Below are 26,066 nucleotides of genomic sequence, written 5' to 3'. Positions count from 1 at the left end.
CTGGGACTAGAGGAGCATGCCACCATGCCTGGCTAATTTGTGTGATTTTGTAGAGACAGGGTTGCACACCGTGTTGCCCAGGCTGATCTTGAATTCCTGGGGTCAAGCAATCCACTAGCCTCAGCCTTCAGAAGCTCTGGGATTACAGACATGCACCACCATGCGGAGCCTATATCTATATATTTATCTGTATGGTGATTCTGTTTGTTTATAGATATGATAATATAAAGTGCTTATTGTTTTGCAACTTGACTTTTTTCACTGAACAATATGCATTGGAACAATTTCCATATTAGTAAATGGCCCAAGATACACCATATTTAACTATTCACCAATGGGTTGACATTTAGGTAGTTTTCAGTTTTTTACTTGTGGTATCAATACTTTACTATACAACCTTTTATATGTCTTTTTGCATGCATCAATGGCTTTTAAAATTTGTAGTCTTGGCCGGGCGCAATGGCTTATGCCTGTAATCCCAACACTTTGGAAGGCTGAGGTGGGCAGAACATGAGGTCAGGAGTTCAAGACCAGCCTAGCCAACATGGTGAAACCCTATCTCTACTAAAAATACAAAAAGTAGCTGGGCGTGGGGGCGTGCACATGTAATCCTATCTTCTCAGGAGGCTGAGGTAGGAAAATCGGTTGAACCTGGGAGGTGGAGGTTGTAGTGAGCAAAGATTGCACCACTGCACTCCAGCCTGAGTGACAGAGTGAGAGTCCGTCTCAAAAATAAATAAATAAAATATATATAGGCTGATGAAAAATATTAATATGCCCAGAAGTACTGCTTGCCTATATGCCATAGACCTTACACTTTGAGTATTCCTATCTCCATTAATCATCAGGGACACATCAGATTTTGGGGTAGTATACTGCTGAAGGGAATATATTTATTAAATATTTTGACCAGTTATTAAATATTTAATGAAATAGTATACCCTGTCAGGAGAAAATGTTTTTGAGCCTAATCTTCCAACTTTGTATGTTAAATATTAGCCTTAGTCTCTTAAGGTGACTATTTGTCATATCCGAAGCCTTCCAATTTTTGGTTGAATGTCTATATTTGCAAAATTGTGCATGTTATGGGTCAGGCCTCCTCATTATGTGTACTAGTGAAAACTCAAATTCCCAGCTCCTCTCTCTCTCTCTCTCTCTCTCTTTTTTTTTTTTTTTTTTTTTTTAAGACAGACTCACTTTGTCACCCACACTGGAGTGCAGTGGCACGATCTCAGCTTACTGCAGCCTCCACCTCCCAGATTCAAGGGTCTCGTCTCAGCCCTCCAGGTAGCTGGGACTACAGACATGAGTCATCATGCCCAGCTAATTCTTGTTTTTTTCTGTTTTGTTTTGTTTTTTCCTGTAGTGATGGGGTTTTGCCATGTGGCCCAGAATGGTCTCGAACGCCTAATTTCAAGTGATCCACTCGCCTTGGATGGACTTCCAAAGTGTTAGGATTATAGGCGTGAGCCATGGCCTCTGTCCTCCATGTTCTCTTGGATGCAGGCATGTGACCTACAGACACGCTCAGATGACTTCTCTTTGAAAGTACACAATATAGGGAAGTGAAGATTCTATTTATAACATCCATTTTGCATTTAGGAATGGCAGCAGAGTTGTTCAGTTTTAAGTGGAGGTAATAGTTGCAGATTGAGTTCCCAATAGAGAGATGTGGCTTTGGGGCTGGCAGTAGTAAAGGTTATAATGAATTTGAATCTTGTTATTTAGTGCCTGGTGGTGACAGGGATAATGGTTTCCTCACCAGACCACTTGTGCAACATTATTTTGGGTGATATTATCTTTGCATCTACTTTTTTAGTCTTCCCAGTGACAATAGGAGTAGTGATACTTTTCTTTAATAATTACCTTTCAGGGCCGGGCACGGTGGCTCACACCTGTAATCCCAGCACTTTGGGAGGCTGAGGCAGGTGGACGGCGAGGTCAAGAGATCAAGACCATCCTGGCCAACATGGTGAAACCCTGTCTCTATTAAAAATACAAACAAATTAGCTGGGTGTGGTTGTGCGTGCCTGTAGTCCTGGCTACTCAGGAGGCTGAGGCAGGAGAATTGCCTGAACCCAGGAGGCAGAGGTTGCAGTGAGCCGAGATCACGCCATTGCACTCCAGTCTGGGTAACAAGAGTGAAACTCCATCTCAAAAAAAAAAAAAAAAAAAAAATCTTATAAGATACTTTTCATACAACGAGCACTTTTTGCATTTCTATGTAGTGGCAAATATGAAAGTGTCTTACTTTTGAAAATTACTGCTTATAAATTCTTAAATAATACCTTATTACCTCTCTTGGTGGTGGGGCTGTTTGAAAACTAGTTGGTTTTCTCCCTGAGCTAATTAAGATATGAAGAAGTTGTGAATTAACATCTTTAATCTAAGATGTTGCTATAGTTATTCATGGTGCTCCTGAAGATGCTTTAGCTCCCTGTGTAAGGGATATTTTGTTACTGGTTTTGCTATTATTGTAAAAGCTTCTAGCAGCTTGAAACCAAAAGCCAAGAAGCACTACATAATAAAAGACTTCTATTTTAAATTAATTAATTAATTTTTTGAGACGGAGTCTCACTCTGTTACCCAGGCTGGAGTGCAGTGGCACAGTCTTGGTTCACTGTAGCCTCTGCCTCCCAGGTTTAAGTGATTTTCCTGCCTCAGCCTCCCAAGTGGCTGGGACTATAGCTACATGCCATCACGCCTGGCTAATTTTTATATTTTTAGTAGAGTTGGTGTTTCACCATATTGGCCAGGCTGGTCTTAAATTCCTGACTTCAAGTGATCCACCAACCTTGTCTTCCCTTGGGATTACAAACATGAGCCACTGTGCCTGACCTAGGTGTTATGTTCTTAAAGATAAAGAAACGAGATGCTTACATAATTATTAGGTGGCAGAATAAAGTTAATTTTTTTTCTGTTATACCATAATTGTCTCAATTGTTGGAATTACTCTTTAATATAGCTTTAAGGAGAAAATACTGATATTCTTTAAATACTATGAATTAGCTATTCTGAGAATACCTCATGGCTTTTCTTAGCCTTGACCTCCTGGATGTAAGTGATCTTCTTGCCTCAGTCTCTCAAGTAGCTGAGACTGTAGGCACGTGCCCCCACACCTGACTGGGTTTCTTTTAATATTAAAAAAATTAAATTAATTAAAATATTTAAAAATTCTTGTAGAGACAGGATTTTGCCAAGTTGCCCAGGCTGGTCTCGAACTCCTGAGTTCCAGCAGTTTGCCTCCCTTAGCCTCCCAAAGTGCTGGGATTAAAGACAGGAGTCACCATGCCCCAGCTGTTTTTGTTTTGTTTTGTCTTTTGAGACAGTCCTGCTTTGTCATCCAGGCTGTAGTATAGTGGTGTGATCTTGGCTCATTGTAGCCTCAACCTCCCAGATACAAAGCAATCCTCCAGCCTTAGCCTCCCAAGTAACTAGAATTCTAGAAGCGTACCACAACGTCTGGCTAAGATTTTGATCTTTTTTTGTAAAGATGGGGTCTTCCTATGTTGCCAGGCTGGTCTTGAACTTCTGATTTCAAATGATCCTCCCATCTTGGCCTCTGAAAGTGCTGGGATTACAAGTGTGAGCCACTGCCAATTCAATACATACAAAGTTTTTTTAAAGCAGAGATTTAAGCTGGTAAGAAAGCAAATGAGGCTGGGCATGGTGGCTCACACCTGTAATCCCAGCACTTCAGGAGGCTGAAGCATGAGGATCACTGGAGTCCAGGCATTCAAGATCAGCCTAGGCAACATGGCAAAACCCCATCTTTATAAAAAATATTAGCCAGGCATGGTGTCATGTGCCTGTAATCCCAGCTACTTGGGAGGTGAGAAGTTGGAGGATTGCTTTAGCTTGGAGATCGAGGTTGCAGTGAACCTTGATGGTGCCACTGCACTCCAGCCTGGGCAATAGAGTGAGACCTTGTCTCAAAAACGGTAGGAAAAAAAATCTTCCCCAGAGAAAAGCACACTTGACAGTTTTTGCCTTGGCTCTGGGTTGGTGCAAGAGAGGACTTTTATAATTGTAAACACAAATCCTCTTTGATACCAAAGTATGGCTAGAATTTGCACTACCTATTGTTTAAAAAAAAAAAAAACTCAAGTTGAAAATTTAAATCTAGTCCAGATTGATAGTCTTTCTAGGCAGACATCTAGCAAAAGTAAAACAACTTCTCTCCTTAAGAGCCCATTTAGTCCTATTGTGGTTGGTCATGCCTATAATTCAGCACTTTGGGAGACCAAGGAGAGATGATCCTTTGAGGCTAGGAGTTCACTACTGGCGAGACAGCATAGCCATATCCCATCTCTACAAAAATGAAAACAACCTATCCATGTGGTGGCTCAAACCTGTAGTCTCAGCTGGTACCCAGGCTGAAGTGGGAGGATTGCTTGAGCCTAGGAGTTTGAGACTGCAGTGAGCTGTGATCACACCCCTGCACTCCAGCCTGGGCAACAGAGTGAGCCTCTGTCTAAAAAAAAAGCTCATTTAAACATAATCTTTAATAAAATTCTTAGAAAGTTCTAAGAAAAATGGCCTTACGGTGTAAAATTATGAAGCATGTAGGTCATTAGGATCATGATTTAGCAGAAAAAAGTCTCAAAATTACAAATATTGGAATTACCAAGTATAAACTATAAAATTAAAATATTTTGTATGCTTAAAAGAAGAAAAAAGATGATCCAGAAATAAAAAAATTGATCAGATAGATTTGAGAAAAGAACTAAAAGGAACTTTAAGAAATGAAAAATGTTAAAAGGGAGCTTAGAAACTTACTAGACAAGTTGAACAGCAAGTTGGAAACAGCTTGAGAAAATTGGTGAACTGGAAAAAAGATCATAAGAAATTGTTCAGAATGCAACTAGAGAAAGACAACAAAATGGAAAATAGGAAAGAACTTGATACGTGGAACATATGATGACAAGGTTGTGTGTGTGTATATTTTTTTTTGAGATGGAGTTTTGCTCTTGTTGCCCAGGCTGGAGTGCAGTGGCGCGATTTTGGCTTGCTGCAACCTCCGCCTCCTGCCTCAGCCTCCTAAGTTAGCTGGGACTACAGGCATATGCCACCACGCCTGGCTAATTTTGTATTTTTAGTAGAGACAAGATTTCTCCATGTTGGTCAGGCTATTCTCAAACTCGCGACCTCAGGTGATCTATACACGTGGGCCTCCCAAAGTGCTGGGATCACAGGCGTGAGCCACCACACCGGCCAGTAGTGTATATTTTATTGGGGTTTCAAGAGGAAATAATAGAGCAGTTGTTGGAGAGTGAACATTTTAAGAGAGAATGGCTGAGAATTTTACAGAACTGATGAAAGATGTCAGGGAGTTCAGTGGATTCCATTTATATCAAATAAAAAACAATTCCACACTTAAGACTTTTAATGATTGTAAAACACCATTAACAAAGATTTAAGCAATCAGAGAGTAAAGAGAGATTAAGAATGGCTGCTAACCTGATGGCTCATTGCTTATTAGTAACAGTGTAAACCAGAAAGTACAGGAAAGTCTTTAGAATGCCTGAATGGGGTTGTATGCCTATTGAGAATTCTGTATATGGCAAGGATGGAGGGAAAACAATGTATTTTCAGAGAAAGCACAACTTGAGATAATTTACTAAGAAGTTCTAACAGGCCGGGTGTGATGGCTCATGCCTGTAATCCCAGCACTTAGGGAAACTGAGTTGGATGGATCACCTGAGGTCAGGAGTTCAAGAGTAGCCTGACCAATGTGGCAAAACCCCATCTCTACTAAAAAATACAAAAAAATTAGCTAGGTGTGGTGGTGTGTGCCTGTAATCTCAGCTAATTGGGAGGCTAAGGCAGGAAAATCACTTGAACCTGGGAGGCGGAGGTTGCAGTGACCTGAGATCTCACCACTGCACTTCAGCCTGGGCAACAAAGTGAGACTCCATCTCAAGAAAAAAATAAATAAAGATGCAAGTCATATTTCCACATATATTAGCATTAGTTATGAATACTAAGAAATGCAAATATCCCTGTTTAAACAGATGAGGAATACAGGAAATGATAGACTCACTAAAGTATTACACAGCAATCCAAAATTATAGATACCACATTAACAAATTTTATAAATCTGATGGGATAATGCTATCTCAAAGAAAAAAATTGCTGTTTATTCAGCTATGACACACCAAATATTTTAAGATGTATCCCAATTTTCAAAGTTAAAATGTGCAAAAATATGCATCTTAGGGTTGATTAAATATGGAAAAGTATGAAAACTGGAAAATGCGAAAATGCAGCTGGGTGCGGTGGCTCACACCTGTAATCCCAGCACTTTGGGAGGCTGAGGCAGAGATCGAGACCATCTCATGAGGTCAAGAGATCGAGACCATCCTGGCCAACATGGTGAAACCCCGTCTCTACTAAAAATACAAAAACCGACTGAGTGTGGTGGTGCATACCTGTAATCCCAACTACTCAAGAAGCCGAGGCAGGAGAATCCCTTGAACCTGGGAGGCAGAGGTTGCAGTGTGCCAAGGTCGTGGCTACTGCACTCCAGCCTGGCGACAGAGCAAGACTTCGTCTCAAAAAAAAATAGAAAACTGGAAAATGCTTTCACATAATGGAGAGGAAAAGAGCTATAATTGCCATAATTAAAGCAAATGGGTTAAGCACTTCTGTGGGCTAGGCACTGTACAGATGCTTTATATGCATCATCTCACCTACTTCTTAAAACAGTGTAAGTACTAGTATCTCTCTTTTATAAATTATCCCATTATGAGAGGCACAGAGAAATAACATACCCAATTAAAAACATATAAAGATGAAATATAAAGGAAGGATTCAAACAGGTAGCCTGACTCCAGAAACAGGATTACAATGATTACAACTCACAGATTATTACAATTGCAAGAAGTACCTAAGCATGTGGTTATAGGCTGGAAGGAAACATGATCTACTATAGTAGCTAGACCAGATTATAGGTGTGAACTACCGCACCTGGCTGGGAAATTATTCTTAAGCACTTTGCCAAACTCGTAAATATAAATAGTACTTTATTTTTCTATTTACATGCATGCATGTATACTTAAAAAATTTTTTTTCTTAGTCTTTTTTTTTTGATATGGAATCTCACTCTATTGCCCAGGCTGGAGTGCGGTGGCACAGTCTTGGCTCACTGCAACCTCTGCCTCCCAAGCTCAAGTGATTCTCCTCAACCTCCCAAGTAGCTGGGATTACAGGTACCTGCCACCGTGCCCAGATAATTTTTGTATTTTGTTAGAGACAGGGTCTCACCATGTTGGCCAGGCTGGTCTTGAACTCCTGTCCTCAGGTGATCTGCCCACCTCAGACACCCAAAGTGCTGGGATTACAGGTGGGAGCCGCTGTGCCCAGCCTATTTTCTTAGTCTTTTTAGGTTTTTTAGGTTTCAGTTTTATAGCATCCTATAGTCATCTTTTGTAATTTTATGTTTTTTTTTTTCAAAGCTAATTTTCTATGACATAATTGTTTACATTTAACTTCACCACACAGTTACTTTGATAGAATGCATTGGTGTTTGCATAGTATACTTTTGAGGGTGAGACAGCAGAATTGCCTTCCATTCAAAACCAACATGCTTTATAAAAGAGGATATGCAGTGGTTTGCTATTGTTGTTGTTTTGAGGCGGAGCCTCGCTCTCTGGCCTAGGCTGGAGTGCAGTGGTGCAATCTCGACTCACTGCAACCTCCACCTCCGAGGTTCAAGCAATTCTCCTGCCTCAGCCTCCTGAGTACCTGAGTTTACAGGCATGTGCCACCAAACCTGGCTAGTTTTTGCATTTTTAGTAGAGATGGGGTTTCACCGTATTGGTCAAGCTGGTCTTGAACTCCTGACCTTGTGATCCGCCTGCCTCTGCCTCCCAAAGTGCTGGGATTATAGGTGTGAGCCACTACACCCAGCCGATGGCAGTGTTTATACTGATTATTAATTACTTTTCAAGCATTAATCTAAAGTGATATTTAAAATAAGGACTTCAGCACAGTGCAGTGGCTCATGCCTATAATCCCAGTGATTTGGGAGGCTGAAGTTGAGAGGTTCTGTTGGGGCCAGCAGTTTGAGACTAGCTTGGGCAACATAATGAGAACCCAACTCTGCCAAAAAAATTTTTTTACTTAGCAGGGCATGGTGTTCCATGCCTGCAGTCCTAGCTACTCAGGAGGTTGAAGCAAGAGCATCATGTGAACCCTGGAGTTTGAGGCTGCAGTGAGCTATGAGCATACCACTGCACTCCAGCCTAGGCGACAGAGGAGACCTTGTCTTTGGAAATAATAAAAATAAGAATGTTTTACCTCGATTTACAGTGACAAAGATTGAGACTCAGAAGAGTGAAGAAATTTTGCCAAGATCACACAATAATAAAAAGTTTGTATTAGAGCTGTTTTTGGATTCAGGAGTGATTCCAGCATCTCAATCGTTGGGTGTTTAGATAGTGATTATTAAACTACCTTGAAATGATGATTTTGTGTTACTTAATCCACATACTACTCTACATAGCAACTCCATGAGTTAGGGCTATTTCTAATAGGTATATGGTTCTTTTACTGCATCTTTTTCATGTCCAGATCTTATTTACTAAATGAATATTGAACTCTTTGTATTTATCGGGATTCAGAAGTTTGATCTCTATGTCTGAGAGCTGTACCTTTACCGTCTGCCATCTTCTTGGTAGACACATATTTGGTATTCTCAGAATGGAGGAAAGAAGGAGAATAGGTATGTAAATACATGCATTTTCTCCTATTGAAAAATAATTAATGTCAAATGTTGTTGACATGGCAGGAGAGCTGGGCTATCACAAGCTCCTCAGAGTACTGTTTTGCTATCAGTCAAAAATTATGCTGTACTTGAAGAATTTGAATTTATCACCCTTAGGGGTGGGCTTTGGCATCTTCATCATCTCTCTTATTGTCACATACAGCATCAGTGCGAAAGCTCACTTGGAGCCAGGAGCTGGGTCTTACTGAGGTGGACCCCAGCCTTTCCTGCCAGCTCTGCAATTCACTTCCTAGATTATTTGTCCCCCCTGGGACACAAACTACCAGTTTGTCCCTGGAAACTCTGGTCCTGTCTCAGACTGAGATTAACATAAAGGAGTGGAACTTTTCAGAAGAGGCAGGGAGAAATAAGTAAGTTGCCTCCTCCTCAGCTTCTCCTTCCCACTTCCCCTTGCCTGTTTCCTCCTTCTTCCCCTGCAGGGTTCCAGGGTTACAAATAGAGGCTTCTTTCTTCTGTTTAATTCCATAGTTACCCACCCTAGTTGCCCTTCTCTAGAATCTCCCTACTCGACTATTGCACCCCGTTCTGTACCTCCTCCTCCCCGCCTCCACCCACTATACCCAACCATCTTCCTGACTAGGAAGGAGGACATGAAGGGTTGAATATCAGGATCAAACTACATTGAATCCCTGAGGGAGGTGGATAGGGTTATCTCTGGACTGAGGCTGCTGTCTCCTTCCTCACTGTCCTTTCTGCAGGTCCTCAGATGGCACATTAGGGTGGGCTTGCTAGGTAGGTATCCCACCTCCAGTCCACAGTGCTTAGTTGTACTTTTTCTTATGCTGTAGTGATTATTTTTTAGGGCTTACATATGAGTAGCAAATTTCATTAAAATAGATTATCCCCTTCTCAACACGCAAATTATGTGGTACCTAAATTCCAACATCACATTCACTAGTCAGCTCGGCTTCAAATCAGTGGCTACCAAAGGCAGAGGGGTGGGAGAGTACTGCCCTCCTGTGGGTGGAAAACAGATGTATTTTCTGTAGGGAATTTTGAGATAATAATAAAAATGATTAAAATGTCTATACTTACTGTCCTACACGTGGAAATTCTAGGTGACAAAATATTCCTCACTACCACCACCATTTTGAGGCTCTGTCCTTGCTCCCAAGATATGAATGAATCTAGACATGGAACAGGGCATAATAATTTGTTTTGTGTGTGTGTTTTTTGTTTTGTTTTGAGACGGAGTCTCACTCTGTCTCCCAGGCTGATGCAAACTTGGTTCATGGCAACCTCTGTCTCCCAGGCTCAAGCCATCTTTCCACCTCAGCCTCCCAAGTAGCTGGGACTACAGGTGCCTACCACCACGTGCACTAATTTTTGTATTTTTTTGTAGAGACAGGGTTTCACCATGTTGCTCAGGCTGGTCTTGAACTCATGAGCTCAAGCGATCCGCCTGCCTTGGTCTCCCAAAGTGCTGGGATTACAGGAATAAAGCCATTGCACCCTGCCTCAAGAGATTACTTTAAATGGTACTATTTTGAATAGTTACGCTATGGACATTAAGAACATAAACTTTGAGGACAGATGGAAAAAAAAAACATTCCAATATAAAGCACATCACTGCTTTTAACTTGGGATAAAATTTCCAGTGATAGAATTGTTCAGACTCCGAAGTCTCCATCACTGCTTAGATGGCAATAAAAATTCATAATATTCTGGAAAATTACTGTAAAAAAACAAAATTTGCTGTAGATGCACAAATACACAGATGTCTCAGAAGTTATGTAAATAAGTAAATTTTGTGACACTTGTAAGTAGGTTGGGATAAAGCAGTATTTCTGTTTTATTTCTGAGACAGGGTCTCCTTCTGTCTCCTATGCTGGATTGTGGTGGTGTGTTTATAGCTGACCATAGCCTTGAACTTTCTGGGCTCATGCTATCCTGGCTCAGCCTCTCAAAGTGGTGGGATTATGGGTATGCGCCGTTGTACCTGGGCAGTATTTCTATTTTAATATTTTATAGATACTTATTTTTTATTATATAGGAAGCGAAATTTTATATAGCTATTTCAAACTTTCAAGTGGATCAAAAACATTAATATTATTTGCTCTTTGTTAAATAGAATTACTGGGTTTATCCCTTACTTTTAAGTAATGGAAAAGCAATTTTACCTAATTTTTAAAATTTACAAATAGATCCTTCGATTATTTAGCAGGTAACATCTAAAGGAACTGGTTTAAATCCCAATGCCAAAGTATGGCAAGAAATTGCTCCTGGAAATACTGATGCCACCCCAGTAACTCATGGAGCTGGAAGTTGTTGGCATGAAACAGCAGCTACATCAGGTGCTCATCCTGAGGGTAAGTCTTAAATATTTGATCATAAAAATCACAGTTTGGCTAAACGTATGGCCAAGTATGGCCAAGCAAGTTTACTGAACTTGAGATATATCCTCCCCACTTTTTTTTTTTTTTTTTTTTGAGATGGAGTCTTGCTCTGTCACCCAGGCTGGAGTACAGTGGAACATTTCTTTACTCACTGCAACTTTTGCCTCGCAGGGTCAAGCGATTCTCCTGCCTCAGCCTCCCAATTAGCTGGGATTACAGGTGCCCGCCACCACGCTGGGTAATTTTTGTATTTTTAATAGAGACAGGGTTTCACGATGTTTTCCGGGCTGGTGATCAACCCACCTTGGCCTCCTAAAGTGCTAAGACATAGGCGTGAGCCACTGCGCCCAGCTAAACTTTTGTGTTTTTAGTAGATAGAGATAGGGTTTTACCATGTTGGCCAGGCTGCTCTTGAACTCCTGAACTCAAATGATCCACCAGACTTAAGTGCTGGGATTACAGATGTGAGCCACTGTACCTGGCCAGGATACATTCTTTGAGTATTTAATGAAGTATATTCATAAACTTTTTTTTCCCTTAAACATACTGCATCCAGCATTTATAAATATTTAACATGTAGTTTGTATAAAATTCTCATTTATATCTAACATGAATAGGTTGCCACTAATTTCAAGTAGTAGCTGTGTCTTTGGATTCACCATGCAGCCCATCTATAATAGTGATATTTATAAATTAGCTTTTATCTACCATCATTGTGCCATTTACTCACTGTTCGTCCTTGGGCAAATAATTTCTCTGTGCTTTTTGACTCCATCTTTAAAACGGGAACAATAATAATTACAGTGTAGGATTTTCTGAGAATTAAATGAAGTGCATGGAGTAGTCCGATACATGGATAATGCTGTATACATTTTAGCAATTGTTGATCATTTTAGTTTATCAGTAAATGTCAAAACTTAACTCCCTTGGAATGATAACTCTTGCTTAAAACCATGTGAACAGCCAGGCTTGGTGGCTCATGCCTGTAATCCCAGCACTTTGGGAGGCCAAGGCGGGTGGATCACGAGCTCAGGAGTTCAGGACCAGCCTGGCCAACATGGTGAGACCCTGTCTCTTCTAAAAATTCAAAAATTAGCCAGGCGTGATGGTGAGTGCCTGTAATCCCAGGTACTAAGGAGGCTGATGCAGGAGAATTGCTTGAACCTGGGAGGTGGAATTTTCAGTGAGCTGAGATCATGCCACTGCACCCTAGCCTGGGTGACAGAGCAAGACTCTGTCTCGGAAAAGCAAACAAACAAACAAAAACCATTTGAACATATTCCCAACTGGTAGAATTCCTTAGAATCTTTTTATAGGTGAGTTACTGCCCACAGTTCCGGAAAATGGAGTTTAAAGAATTCCTATTTACTTTCAGTGTCTGTCTTTAATACAGGTAATGCAGAGCTCTCAGAAGATATATGTAAAGAATATGAAGTAATGTATTCTTCGTCTTGTGAAACTGCAAGAAATACTACAGGCATTGAAGAGTCAACTGATGGGATGATTTTAGGACCAGAAGATCTGAGTTACCAAATATATGATGTTTCTGGTAAACTTGATGGGTTTTATTGTTAAAATGAGAGAGTACAGCACATCCTCCACACGCACAGTCTCTAATGTTGTTCTGATAAACCTATGGCATTAATTTTTTATTTGAAAAGAAGATTATTTTATTTTATTTATTTTTTGAGACAAAGTCTCACTCAAGTATAGATCACTTGAGGTCAGGAGTTCAAGAACAGCCTGGTCAACATGGTGAAACACTGTATCATACTGGGGGGGGGAAGAAAAGGTGGCGTGGTGGCATGCTCCTATAATCCTGAGATAGCACCACTGCACTCCAACCTGGGTGACAGAGTGAAACTGTGCCTGAAAAAAAAAATTATGTGTATGTATATGTGTGTGTGTGTCTGTGTGTGTGTGTGTGTCTGTGTGTGTGTGTGTATGTGTGCTGAACAACTGCCAACTTTGAACATAGAGTTGAAGTGAGATGGCAAGCAGTTGATGTTTTAATGAGTTTTCTGTAAGTGACATTGGAACGTTAAATGAATTTGATTGCTTATTTAGCATTTAGGTGGATGAATTTTGTTTGCTTTGAGACGGAGTCTTGCTTTGTTGCCCAAGCTGGAGTACAGTGGCACAATCTTGGCTCACTGCATCCTCTGCCTTCCAGGTTCAAGCGATTCTCCTGACTTAGCCTCCTGAGTAGCTGGGATTACAAACATGAGCCACTTGGCTAATTTTTATATTTTTAGTAAGACGGGTTTCACCATGTTGGCCAGGATGGTTTCAATCTCTTGACCTTGTGATCTACCGCCTCAGCTTCTCAAAGTGCTGAGATTACAGGGGTGAGCCACCGCGCCCGGCCAAAAATAACCTTAAACTAATATGAAATGTGTCTGATGAAAGAATATCTAGGTTGAGAGAAATTAGTTAGACTTTGAACTGTCCAAATAATAAATACAGTTTGGGCCAGACATAGTGGCTTAACACCTGTGTTAGGAGGCCAAGGTGGGAGATTTGCTTGAGCCCAGAAGTTTGACAACAGTCTGGACAACATAATGAGATACACAAAAATAAAAATAGAGCTGGGTGTGGTGGCACAAGTTTGTGGTCTTAGCTACTCAAGAAGCTGAGGTGAGAGGACCATTTGAACCCAGGGAGTTGAGGCTATATTGAGCCATGATCACACCACTGTACTCCTTGGAGAAAAGGAAGACCCTGTCTCTCTCTCTCTCAAAAAATATTTTTGTTGTGAATTTTGATTGTAGACTTTGTGGCTTCTGAGTACAACAACAATATGTCAGAATTATCGCTTCAGATAACATGCTATTAACTGTTTTTCTTCTTTTCTACCATCAGGAGAAAGCAGTTCAGCAATTTCTACAGAAGACCTAAAAGAATGTCTGAAGAAACAATTAGAATTCTGTTTTTCACGGTACTTCATTTTATATTGCTGTTTATCCTTTATTGAATTTGATTAGTAGATGTAAAATATGTGTGAAATAGAGTGCAAGGAAAGCGATTATTATTTTCTTTTAAGGATGTGTTTCGTATTATTGTTGAGTATATTTAACTAGATTTTATTTTTTGAGATACAGCCTTGCACTGTTGCCTGAACTGGAGTACAGTGGTGCAATCTCAGCTCATTGTAACTCCCACCCCCCCACCCCCAGCTTCAAGAGATTCTCATCTCTTAGCTTCCCAAGTAGCTGGAATTACAGGCGTGCAGCCTCCATGCCCGGCTAATTTTTGTATTTTTAGTAGAGATGGGGTTTTACCATGTTGGCCAGGCTGGTTTCAAATTCACAACTTCTAGTGACCCACACTCCTCTGCCTTCCAGAATGTTGGGATTACAGGCATGAGCCACCACACTTGGCCTCTTAATTAGATTTAAAAGTGTAGTCTCCAATTTGATATGCAGAGGATCTGTTCTTTATATAAAGATAATGAAATTTCCATTGGATGTTTTTTCAGTGAACATTATCAGTCTTGGAGTTGTCAAAAAAAAGCAGCTATTTCTTAATTTATGTTTTAATAGTTGATTCTTATAATGTTAATCATAGAGTTATTTTTGGCAAAATAGTAAGGAGTTGGATAGAGAATTTATATTGCCAGTGTCTTCTATTAAATAAAGAGTCGTTTCAGGTAAATCTTTGGAGAAGTCTTTTTTTTTTTTTGAGACAGAGTCTTGCTCTGTTGCCAGGCGTTAGGCTGGAGTGCAGTGGCTGATTTCGGCTCACTGCAACCTCTGCCTCCTTGGTTCAAGTAATTCTCCTGACTCAGCCTCCCGAATAGCCGGGACTACAGGCATGAGCAACCACACCCAGCTAATTTTTGTATTTTAGTAGAGACAGGGTTTCCCTGTGTTGGCCAGGATGGTCTCGATCTCTTGACCTTATGATCCTCCTGCCTCGGCCTCCCAAAGTACTGGGATTACAGGCATGAGTCACTGTACCCGGCTTGGAGAAGTCTTATTTACAGATAAGAATTATTGGGAAGGGGGCAAAAAAAAAAATTATTATTGGCTGGGTACAGTGGCTCATGCCTATAATCCCAGCACTTTGGGACTCCAAAGTAGGCGGATAACTGGAGGTCAGTAGCTTGAGACCAGCCTGGCCAAGATGGTGAATCTGTCTCTACTAAAAATACAAAAATTAGCCAGGCTTAGTGATGGGCGCCTGTAATCCCAGCTACTCAGCAGGCTGAGGCAGAAGAATCACTTGAACCTGGGAGGCAGAAGTTGCAGTGAGTTGAGATCATGGCTGGCCTCCAGCCTGAGCAACAAGAGTGAGACTCCATCTCAAAAAAAAAAAAGTAATAGTTACTTTAGCCTATACTTTGGGAGGCTAAGGTGCGTGGATCATCTGAGGTCAGGAGTCCGAGACCAGTCTGGCCAAGATCACAAAACCCCATCTCTACTAAAAATACAAAAATTAGTCAGGCAGGGTAGCAGGTGCCTGTAATTCCAGCTACTTGGGAGGCTGAGGCAGGAGAATCACTTGAACCCAGGAGGTGGAGGCTACAGTGACCTGAGATCATGGCTAGCCTCTAGCCTGGGCGACAAGAATGAGAATCCATCTCAAAAAAAAAAAAAAAGAATAACAATAAGATATATGTAATAGTTACTTTAGCCTGTACTTTGGGAGGCCAAGGTGGGTGGATCACCTGAGGTTAGGAGTCTAAGACCAGCCTGGCCAAAACTTCGTCTCTACTAAAAATACAAAAATTAGCTGGGTATGATGGTGTGCACCTGTAGTCCCAGCTACTGGGAGGCTGAGGTGGGAGAATTGCTTCAACCCAGGAGGTGGAGTTTTCAGTAAGCTGAGATCACACCACTGCACTCCGGTCTGGGTGAATTTTACACCTACTAACTGGATTGTTTATGGATCTGCTTATATTGTCAGGGTTTCTTCTCTTGAATTATCTGTCATAATTAACTGCCTTTTTGTATGTCTTGTAAATTTTGATGGTATGCAGTACATTACATACAAAAGAAGCATAGAAGCTGCAGGTGATATAATTAGACAGAGTTTGAGCTTTCTTTTTGTTAGGCAGAGAGTGAAACGTTGATTGCTTCAATCCAATGAGGAATTGAGCTAGATCAGGGCTGAGCAACCATTTTAATTAGACTCAATTCACCTTTGATTTAGCTCTATTCCTTCTACGTGGCCCTTTCTTTCAGGCTTTTGATTTAGAGCTTGGCAATTTTTATTTTGTAAGCTCCTCATCTTACAAAATAAAGGAGATTTAGATCTCTAATATAGAGGTTTGAGATTTAGATGTTTTAACTTCTTACCCCATACTACTTGAAAATTGGCAATGTCTTAAGGGGGAGACTGCATTTGCAGCATTTTTGCTTGCATCTTTTCAGACTATCTCCTATCTTTCCCCTTAAAACTCAGGGAACATCATATTGGGAAAATCAGCTGTGTTGGTGGCTCCCTTAATTTTAATTCATAATTTTAGTTCTGTGCCCATTACACATACCACATATTTACACACAACTGCCTAGAGATCTGCTGGCTGGTTTCTCTATTGTCCAGTAGAGTCTGAGTTAAGATCTGCAAATGCTCTTGGGAAAGAAAGATCTTCCTTTTGGGCATTTTAGTCCTTTAGTGATTGAAGCTTCCACAGTTCTTCCACATCTGCAAACACATGATTTTTTGTAGTTTATCCAAGCTTTTTTAGTTGTTGCAGTGGGAGTTCCTACTGATCATGATCCATCACATCCTACTCAAGACTGTGATCTGGTTTGAACCAGTTGGGTAATTGACATTTGTAGCTCAGCAAAATTGCCCTTAATATATATCAGGTATTAATAAAAAATAAATAATAAAATATAATAAGAAAAGCGAAAAATACATATTAGATATTATTCATGAATAGTCAAATCTTAGATGTTATGTCCATTAATTTGATTTATTTCTGATAAGGTACAGTTTCTTTAGCCATGAGTTTTGAATTACTGTGTAAGAATAGACCTGCTAAATTTCAGAGTTCATTTAGGCTATAGCTTTTTAGTTTTGTAAAGATCATGTCTACAGTTGTCTTATTTTCAGATTCTTTTCTTTTTTGGCTCACTGCAACCTCCACCTCCCAGGTTGAAATGATTCTCCTGCCTCAGCCTCCCGAGTAGCTGGGCTTACAGGCACCCGCCACGACACCCAGCTAATTTTTTGTATTTTTAGTAGAGACAGGTTTCACCACGTTGGCCAAGCTGGTCTTGAACTCCTGACCTCAGGTGATCCGCCCACCTCAGCCTCCCAGAGTGCTGGGATTACAGGCATGAGCCGTGTCTGGCCAACACATTACTGATGGAACAAAAAAGATCCTCATGGTACCTGTATTCTGACTGGGGAAACACAAAACAAACATAATAAATTAACAACTCAGAAGTATGTTAGGTGATAAGTGCTATGGGAAAAAATTAAATGCAAGTACAGATATCAGGAGTGCCTGGGTGGTCACAGTTTTAAATAGGATGGTTCAGTACTCTTTGAGAAGGGGGCTTATAAGCAAAAACTATCAGCTATTTATAGCCAGACTGCTTCAAAGGATATTTGATGTGAATAGCAAGGTGTGAATTTGATTTTACTTAAGTTTATTAAACAGATTTTGTGTGTAAGATGCAAGTGTTTGCATCTTTTTTTAAAATGTGCCTTAAAGAATCTTTTGTGTTAATATTAAATATGTATTTTTTTATTTTTATTTTTTGAGATGGAGTTTCACAGTGGTGTGATCTTGGCTCACTGCAACCTCTGACTCCCTGGTTCAAGTGATTCTCCTGCCTTAGCCTCCTGAGTAGCTGTGATTACAGGCCCCTGCCAGTAAACCCGACTAATTTTTTTTGTTGAGGCGGAGTCTTTGTCACCCAGGCTGGAGTGCAGGGGCTCCATCTTGGATCACTGCATCCTCTGCCACCTGGGTTCAAGCAGTTTTCCTGCTTCAGCCTCCAAGTCACTGGGATTACATGTGCGCGCCATCACGCCCAGCTAATTTTTGTGTTTTCAGTAGAGATAGAGTTTTGCTGTTGGCCAGGCTGGTCTCAAACTGACCTCTGGTGATCCGCCCACCTCGGCCTCCCAAAGTACTGGATTACAGGCCTGAGCCACCAAACTCTGCCAATTTTTTGTATTGTTAGTAGAGGTAGGGGGGGTTCTTTTTTCTTTTTTTTTTTTAGACAGAGTTTCACTCTTGTTACCCAGGCTGGAGTGCAATGGCACGATCTCGGCTCACTGCAACCTCTGCCTCCTGGGTTCAGGCAATTCTCCTGCCTCAGCCTCCTGAGTACCTGGGATTACAGGCACACGCCACCATGCCCAGCTAATTTTTTGTATTTTTAGTAGAGACGGGGTTTCACCATGTTGACCAGGATGGTCTCGATCTCTTGACCTCGTGATCCACCCGCTTCGGCCTCCCGAAGTCCTGGGATTACAGACCTGAGCCACGTTGCCCAGCCAGTGTGTGCATTTTTATAAGCGTGTTTGATTTACGTAATTTTTTTTTCAGAGTCCATGAGGCATTTTATTTGTATATATATGTATTACATCCCTAGAAAAAGAATCCCAGGATTTTCCCTCCTGTGTGTTTTTGTCTTGCTTCTTCAGGGTCCATGATGCCAGCTGAGGTTGTCAGTACAATGAAACCAAACTAGCGGGATTGAAGCAGATTATTCTGCCATTTTTCTAGGTCTTTGAGTTGCACATCAAATCTGCGGCTGATCACTCCACACTTGTTTAGCTTGCGTGTGAGGTTCATAACAATTTTCTCAGCTGTGTGATTATCAGTGATTTCAAATTCGCCAATGTAACCATGCTCCATCATCACAGTGAGAAACCGGATGATGACTTTGGAGCATGGCCTAATAAGCACCCGGCATTTGCTTTTCTTTTCGGCATTGTTGATGTTCTTGAGAGCATCAGCGAGGACATTCATGTGCACCATTGCGGTGGCACATGAGGACTTAAATCATTTAAAACACATATTTTGGCCAGGCTCAGTGGCTCACACCTGTAATCCCAGAACTTTGGGAAGCTGAGACAGGTGGATCACCTGAGGTCAGGAGTTTGAGACCAGCCAGGCCAAGATGGGAAACCCTTTCTCTACTAAATACAAAAAATTAGCTGGGCTTGGTAGTGCATGCCTATAATCCCAGCTACTTGGGAGACTGAGGGAAGAGAATTGCTTGACCGCAGGAGGCAGAGGTTGCAATGAGCTGAGATAGCGCCATTACACCTCCAGCCTGAGCAACAAAAATTAAGAAATAGAAAATCTGAGCGCAGTGACTCACGTTTGTAATCACAGCACTTTTGGAGACTGGCCTGCGGATCACGAGATCAGGAGTTTGAGACCAGCCTGACCAACGTGGAGAAACTCTGTCTCTACTAAAACTGCAAAAGTTAGCTGGGTGTGGTGGCGCATGCCTGTAATTCCAGCTACTTAGGAGGCTGAGGCAAGAGCATTGCTTGAACCCAGGAGGTGGAGGTTGCAGTGACCCGAGATCATGCCATTGCACTCCAGCCTGAGTGACAGCAAGACTCTGTGTCAAAAAAAAAAAAGAAATAGAAAATCCTTCATGAGTTAGTTCATAGTTGAGCTACAGTTTTTATCATGCACATTCTAATATCACTGATGAAGTATTTATAAGATGGGAATATGCTATATGTAATGTTTTGTTAAAATGCTACTTGTAGTATTAAGCCTATTCATATATCAATATAATTAATTGTCCTCTGTTGTGCTAGATGTGTTTGGGAATTTAGATACTGTAAAAGTTATATTAACTAATGTATATATATTACATTAGTGTCTTTTGAACTTTTAACAGCTTTTGTGAGTTCACTGAAAAGTTTAGTGTTATTAATCTTATTTCCATGCATTTAAAAAGTAAGAAAAGTTAATAAGATACCTCTTCTCATTAGGTGCTTTTTAATAATTGCTTGTTTTATAGGACTATTGCTTTTGTTTATTCTTTTCAGAGAAAATTTGTCAAAAGATCTTTACTTGATATCTCAAATGGACAGTGATCAATTCATCCCAATTTGGACAGTTGCCAACATGGAAGAAATAAAGAAGTTGACTACAGATCCTGATCTAATTCTTGAAGTGTTAAGATGTATGTAAAAATACCTTTTAGCTTGTGTTTTTTTTTTTTAATTTTACAAATTACATGTATTTTGACTTCTGATCATATAGAGAATTGTTTTTTACTGCCCCAACCCCTTTATTTTGTTGTTTTGTTCCAAATTCTCTTTATTTTTTGGGTATGGGACAGGGTCTTGCTCTGTTACTCAGGTGGTAGTATGGTGGTGCAAATCGAAGCTCACAATAGCCTCTAACTCCTGGGCTCAAGCCATCCTTCTACCTTTTTTTTTTTTTTTTTTTTCTTTTTTTTGGAGACAAAGTCTTGCACTGTGGCCTGGGCTGGAGTGCAGTGGTGCAGTCTCCCCTCACTGCAGCCTCTGCCTCCTGGGTTCAAGCAATTCTCCTGCCTCAGCCTCCCAAGGAGCTGGGATTACAGGCGCCCATCACCACGCCCAGCTAATTTTTTTGTATTTTTAATAGAGAGGAGGTTTCACTATGTTGTTCAGGCTGGTCTCGAACACCTGACCTCGTGATCCACCTGCCTCGGCTTCCCAAAGTGCTGGTATTATAGGCATGAGCCACCATGCCCCAGCCTTTATACATAATCTTCTGTCGCAATTCTGCACCTTGGTTGGTCAGCATCATGCTTACTTAAGAATTAGCCAGGACGTATAATCACAGCTACTTGGGAGGCTGAGGCAGGAGAATCACTTGAACCCAGGAGACAGAGGTTGCAGTTAGCCGAGATGGCGCCACTGCACTCCAGCCTGGGCGACAGAGCGACTCCATATCAAAAAAAAAAGAAATTTCTTTTCAATTAAATTTAATTTAAGTCTCATTTTTCTGGACTGTTAGATATTATTATCACACAACCTTTAAAAAATTATTACATTCCTTAGAATAGTGTTTTGCTAATGAAAATATGATAATTTCTGTTAATATCCAGTTTATCTATCCAATTGTTATCTCAACGAAGAATTTGGTTATTGTATAAAAGAAATTTGCCAGGCCGGGCGTGGTGGCTCACGCCTGTAATCCAAGCACTTTGGAGGCCAAGGCGGGTGGATCACCTGAGGTCGGGAGTTCAAGACCAGCCTGACCAACATGGTTAAACCCCATCTTTAAAAAGAAAAAAAAAAAGAAAAAGAAATTTGCCTTATTAGATACATGTTTTATGCTCCCTGAAGGCAGTGTCAAAGTTACAGAGTAAGTACTCTGAATATTTTTTCAGTGAATAACATTTGACAGTGTTCTTTTTACATATAAATCTCAAAAAAAATTGTCATACCAGGCCAGGCACAGTGGCTCACGCCTATAATCCCAGCACTTTGGGAGGCCGAGGCGGATGGATCACGAGGTCAAGAGATTGAGACCATCCTGGTCAACAAGGTGAAACTCCGTCTCTACTAAAATTACAAAAATTAGCGGGGCATGGTGGTGCGCACCTGTAGTCCCAGCTACTTGGGAGGCTGAGGCAGGAGAATTGCTTGAACGCAGAAGGCGGAGGTTGCGGTGAGCCGAGATCGTGCCATTGCACTCCAGTCTGGGTAACAACAGCGAAACTCCGTCTCAAAGAAAAAAAAAAATTGTCATACCTATAATCTTTGATTCTACAATTTAGTTTCTTTAGAATATTAACACAACATCTGCAAATTTACTCAGTTGGAAAGTAAATTGAATAGTTTTTTAATGGCATTAATAATATCACTACTTGTCACTTTTTCTTTCTTTTTTTTTTCCAGTAATGGCTATAAGCAGTACTGTCACTTTTGAATGATACGCTTTCTTTTAAATTTTAGCTTCTCCCATGGTACAAGTTGATGAGAAGGGTGAGAAAGTGAGACCAAGTCATAAGCGTTGTATTGTAATTCTTAGAGAGATTCCTGAAACAACACCAATAGAGGTAAGTTATTAATCATTGTTAACACTAAAAGTTCTCTGTTTAAATTGGAAGAGGTTTCTCCTGCCTTTCGTGGGAAAGAAAAACAAATTGGAAGAGGTACACAAGCAAAGTGTAAGCCAGTGCCTTCATCAATTACTGTGTGTTAATTTGTTTCATTAATCCTGAAATACTAGAATGATATAGAGGAATGAAAAGATATAATTCTGTTTTCTTAGAAGAGTAGACTAAATATTGCAGTGAAACTAATTCTGAATTTGCTAGATTGATTTCATGACAACTAATATATAAATAGACTAGTTTGGGATCTTGAGAATTCATCTGTAAGAATGAATGAAAAACTAGATTTTGATTAAGGTTTAAGGAGGCAGGATTAACCCTGTTGTTCAGCAAAATATTATATAAAGCAAATTTGGCGGTCATAAAGATGGTGTGGTACAGGTACCAGAATAAAATAATATTTGAATGAAACATAATAAATTTGACAGTTAGGCTCCACTAGCTATTATGTACTTCACAGTTATTTAAAGCCAAAGGCTTTACTATCTGTTTTACTGATGAAGTAACTGATTGTTAGAATGGTTAAGTAGCTTGCTCAAGGATACATGGGCTCTTAAATGATAGGAGTTTGAGTGTCAACATGATTGCTCTGATCTGAATCCCATATCATAATCACTTACTGCAGAGCTTCATATTAAGTTCCCACGATATACATTAAAGAAGATGAGGATTAATTAGTAACTGACATTGTAATTTATTAGCCATTTAGAATAGAATTTTATTTTACTTTTTTTGAGACCAGGATCTCAGTCTGTCACCTGGTAGAGTGCAGTGGCACAGTCATGGCTTACTGTAGTCTTGACCTTACGGGCTCAAGCGATCCTTGCACTTCAACCTCCTGAGTAGTTGGGACTACTGACACATACCACCATGCCTGGCTAATTTTTGTACTTTTTTGTAGAGATTGGGTTTTGCCATGTTGCCCAGGCTGTTCTCAAGCTCCTGGGCTCAAGTGATCTGTGCACCTCAGCCTCCCAAAGTGCTGGAATTACAGGTGCAAGCCACTGTGCCCACTACGTTATTGTTTTTATAATTATAACAATTCATATTCTGAATACATAAAGAGTTCATACACATAAAAACAGATAAGGCTGGGCATGGTGGCTTACACCTGTAATCCCAGCACTTTGGGAGACTGAGGCGGGTAGATCACCAGGTCAGTAGATCAAGACCACCTTGGCCAACATGGTGAAACCGTGTCTTTAAAAAAAAAAAAAAGTTAAAAAAAAAAAGGCATCAAATGTTTTGTTGGGTTTTCAAGGAGTTTTTGTTTTTGCTTCTTTTAAATTTTTTTTTTCCATGTTGAAAAAGAAATTTTTCCTCAATCAATGGTTTCCTGAGACGGGGCCTTGCTGTGTCGCTGAGGGTGGAATACAGTGGTAGGATTGTAGCTCATTGCAGCCTCAAACTCCTTTGCTCAAGCCATCCTCCACCTCAGTGTCCAAAGTAGCTGTGACTACAGGTGCCCACCACCACACCCAGCCAACTTTTAATTTTTTTTGTAAAGATGTATCTGGCTGTGTTGCCCAGGCTCGTCCTGAGCTCAAGAGATTCTCCCACCTCAGTCTCCCAAAGTTCTGGGATTTATAGTAGTGAACCGCTGAGCTCCCAGGCTGCATTTGACCTTTGCTATTTCAGTAGATATGTTCTTTCCTTCTTTTACTTCTTTTTTTTGAGCCTGAGTCTCACTCTGTCACCTGGGCTGCAGTGCAGTTGTATGAACTAGGCCCACTGCAACCTCTACCTCCTGGGTTCAGGCAATTCTCTTGCCTCAGCCTCTCAAGTAGCTGGGATTACAGGTGCCTCCCACCACACCTGGCTAATTTTTTTTTTTTTTTTTTTTTTGTATTTTTAGTAGAGACAAGGTTTCACCATGTTAGCCAGAATGGTCTCGATCTCCTGACCTCATCATCCTCCTGCCTCAGCCTTCCAAAGTGCTGAGATGACAGGTGTGAGCCACTGGCATCCGGCTCCTTCTTTTACTTCTTAAGGATACTTAATGTTCACTATCATACCTATCTGTATCTATATAAATATAGATATAAATAATTTTTTTTTTTTGAGAGGGACTCTAGCTCTGTTGCCCAGGCTGAAGTGCGGTGGTGCCATCTCGGCTTACTGCAACCCCCACCTTCTGGGTTCAAGCAATTCTGCCTCAGCCTCCTGGCTGGGATAACAGGTGCACACACCTGGCTAATTTTTGTATTTTTAGTAGAGATGTGGTTTTACCATGTTGGCCAGGCTAGTCTTGAACTCCTGGCCTCATGATCCACCTGCCTCCCGAAGTGGTGGGATTATAGGCCTGAGCCACTGCACCCGGACTTTTTTTTTTTTTTTTTTAAGTATCTTTCAATCCATTAACTGTTTTGCCATCCTGAGTTTTGGTAGTCACCCTTTTTCTGAGTCCATATAGCTGTTGGAATTTCTGTTTACATTTATACTAATTATGGAAAAGAGAAGATATATTTGCGCAGAGTTAATGTGTATGTTGTAAGCAAAGCATCTGGCTTAAATGAGAATGCATGAAAATTTTTATTGCCTAGAAAATGTTAATGAAGAATATCACTTGTCATGTGGCAGGCGAGGCAGGAAAGGGACTGGGGAGATTTCACTCTGAGGAGTATTTAGCTTTCCACTGGAAGTGAAATACTTATGCTTTGCTGATTGTAAAATAAATCATTTCAAAATCATGTACAAAATGCATCTCCTGGTCAAGTGGGGTGGCTTATGCCTAGAATCTCAGCACTTTGGGATGCTCAGGCAGAAGGATAGCTTGCTTCCAGAAATTTGAGACCAGACTCAAATACATCTCCTAGTAACTCCGTATTTGTTTTGAAACAATCTATCCTCAGTAGAAAAATGGGCAAAAGTTAACAAGTGGAGTAATCATGAAGAGATGCTCAACATTACTAGTAAACAAACAAAAAATGCCAATTATTGATGTTTTTTTTAGAGTTAACTGATTTTTTTTTTCTTTTTAGGAAGTGAAAGCTTTGTTCAAAAGTGAAAACTGCCCCAAAGTGATAAGCTGTGAGTTTGCACACAATAGCAACTGGTATATCACTTTCCAGTCAGACATAGATGCACAACAGGTAAGAAGAAAACATTTTTCTGATACAAGTCTGTCCCAGTGGCAAAATAAGTAGTGATATATTTTAAATGACATATATTTTAAATGTGTCTTTATACTGATGTTTATCAATACTAGTGAGTACCTTGGTTATTTTGCTTTTGCTCAATTGGTTTCCTTGTTGTTGATCTTCCTAAAGTTTTTCAGTTTTGATTTAGGAAGTTTGTTTTCTGTTGATGAGAATATTAACATAACAGTTTTAAATTAACATAGGGATTGAGAACCATGAACTTAGTAGTATTTTTAGTACATGGTAGGTCTGTAATAAAAAATTCTTGGAATTTTTACTTGATGGTTTTATTCTTAATTGTTAACATGTCTTAAAGAGAAATGATAATAATCCTTTGAAACAAAAATATATCAATTATAAGAGTGTTGGGCAGGCAAGGTGACTCACACCTGTAAACCCAGAAGTTTGGGAAGGCTTAGGCAGGCAGATCATGAGGTCAGGAGATCGAAACCATCCTGGCTAACATGGTGAAACCCCATCTCTGCTAAAAATACAAAAAAAATTAGCTGGGCGTGATGGTGCACACCTGTAGTCCCAGCTACTTGGGAGGCTTGAGGCAGGAGAATTGCTTGAACCCAGGGGCAGAGATTGCAGTGAGCTAAGATCTCACCACTGCACCAGTATAAGACTTGGTCTAAAAAAAAAAATAAGGGTTAAAATCACTCATAGATTTTGTTTTTCTTTTTCCTTTTTTTTTTTTTGACCAAGCCTCAATTATAGAAAGACCAGGAAGATTTTTATTTTTTTAAGAAAT

The 26,066-nt window shown here is 40.4% G+C and overlaps 1 protein-coding gene and 1 pseudogene across 50 annotated transcripts in view; one reads left to right on the top strand and one right to left on the bottom strand.

Annotated features, from left to right (window-relative positions):
- LARP4 (La ribonucleoprotein 4) overlaps positions 1-26,066 on the top strand; it is a 200,898-nt gene that overhangs the window by 135,199 nt on the left and 39,633 nt on the right. For 32 of the 50 annotated variants that reach the window (XM_035256817.3, XM_078336658.1, XM_035256824.3 and 29 more), the window contains 6 exons: positions 10,950-11,097; positions 12,518-12,673; positions 13,987-14,062; positions 20,107-20,243; positions 22,012-22,115; positions 25,154-25,264. In XM_035256817.3, the coding sequence (XP_035112708.2) occupies positions 12,562-12,673; positions 13,987-14,062; positions 20,107-20,243; positions 22,012-22,115; positions 25,154-25,264 (540 nt within the window). In that variant the 5' untranslated portion in view covers positions 10,950-11,097; positions 12,518-12,561. Of the gene's footprint in view, positions 1-1,873; positions 1,973-10,949; positions 11,098-12,517; positions 12,674-13,986; positions 14,063-20,106; positions 20,244-22,011; positions 22,116-25,153; positions 25,265-26,066 lie in introns of all 50 variants that reach the window. The other 18 variants (XM_078336640.1, XM_054239204.2, XM_054239200.2 and 15 more) reach the window with 2 other exon arrangements.
- Positions 18,680-19,132, bottom strand: LOC103795225 (small ribosomal subunit protein uS8 pseudogene; annotated as a pseudogene).

Source organism: Callithrix jacchus, chromosome 9 (assembly GCF_049354715.1).
Source record: "Callithrix jacchus isolate 240 chromosome 9, calJac240_pri, whole genome shotgun sequence".
Taxonomy (NCBI): Eukaryota; Metazoa; Chordata; class Mammalia; order Primates; family Cebidae; genus Callithrix; species Callithrix jacchus.
This window is presented reverse-complemented; position numbering and strand designations above follow the sequence as displayed.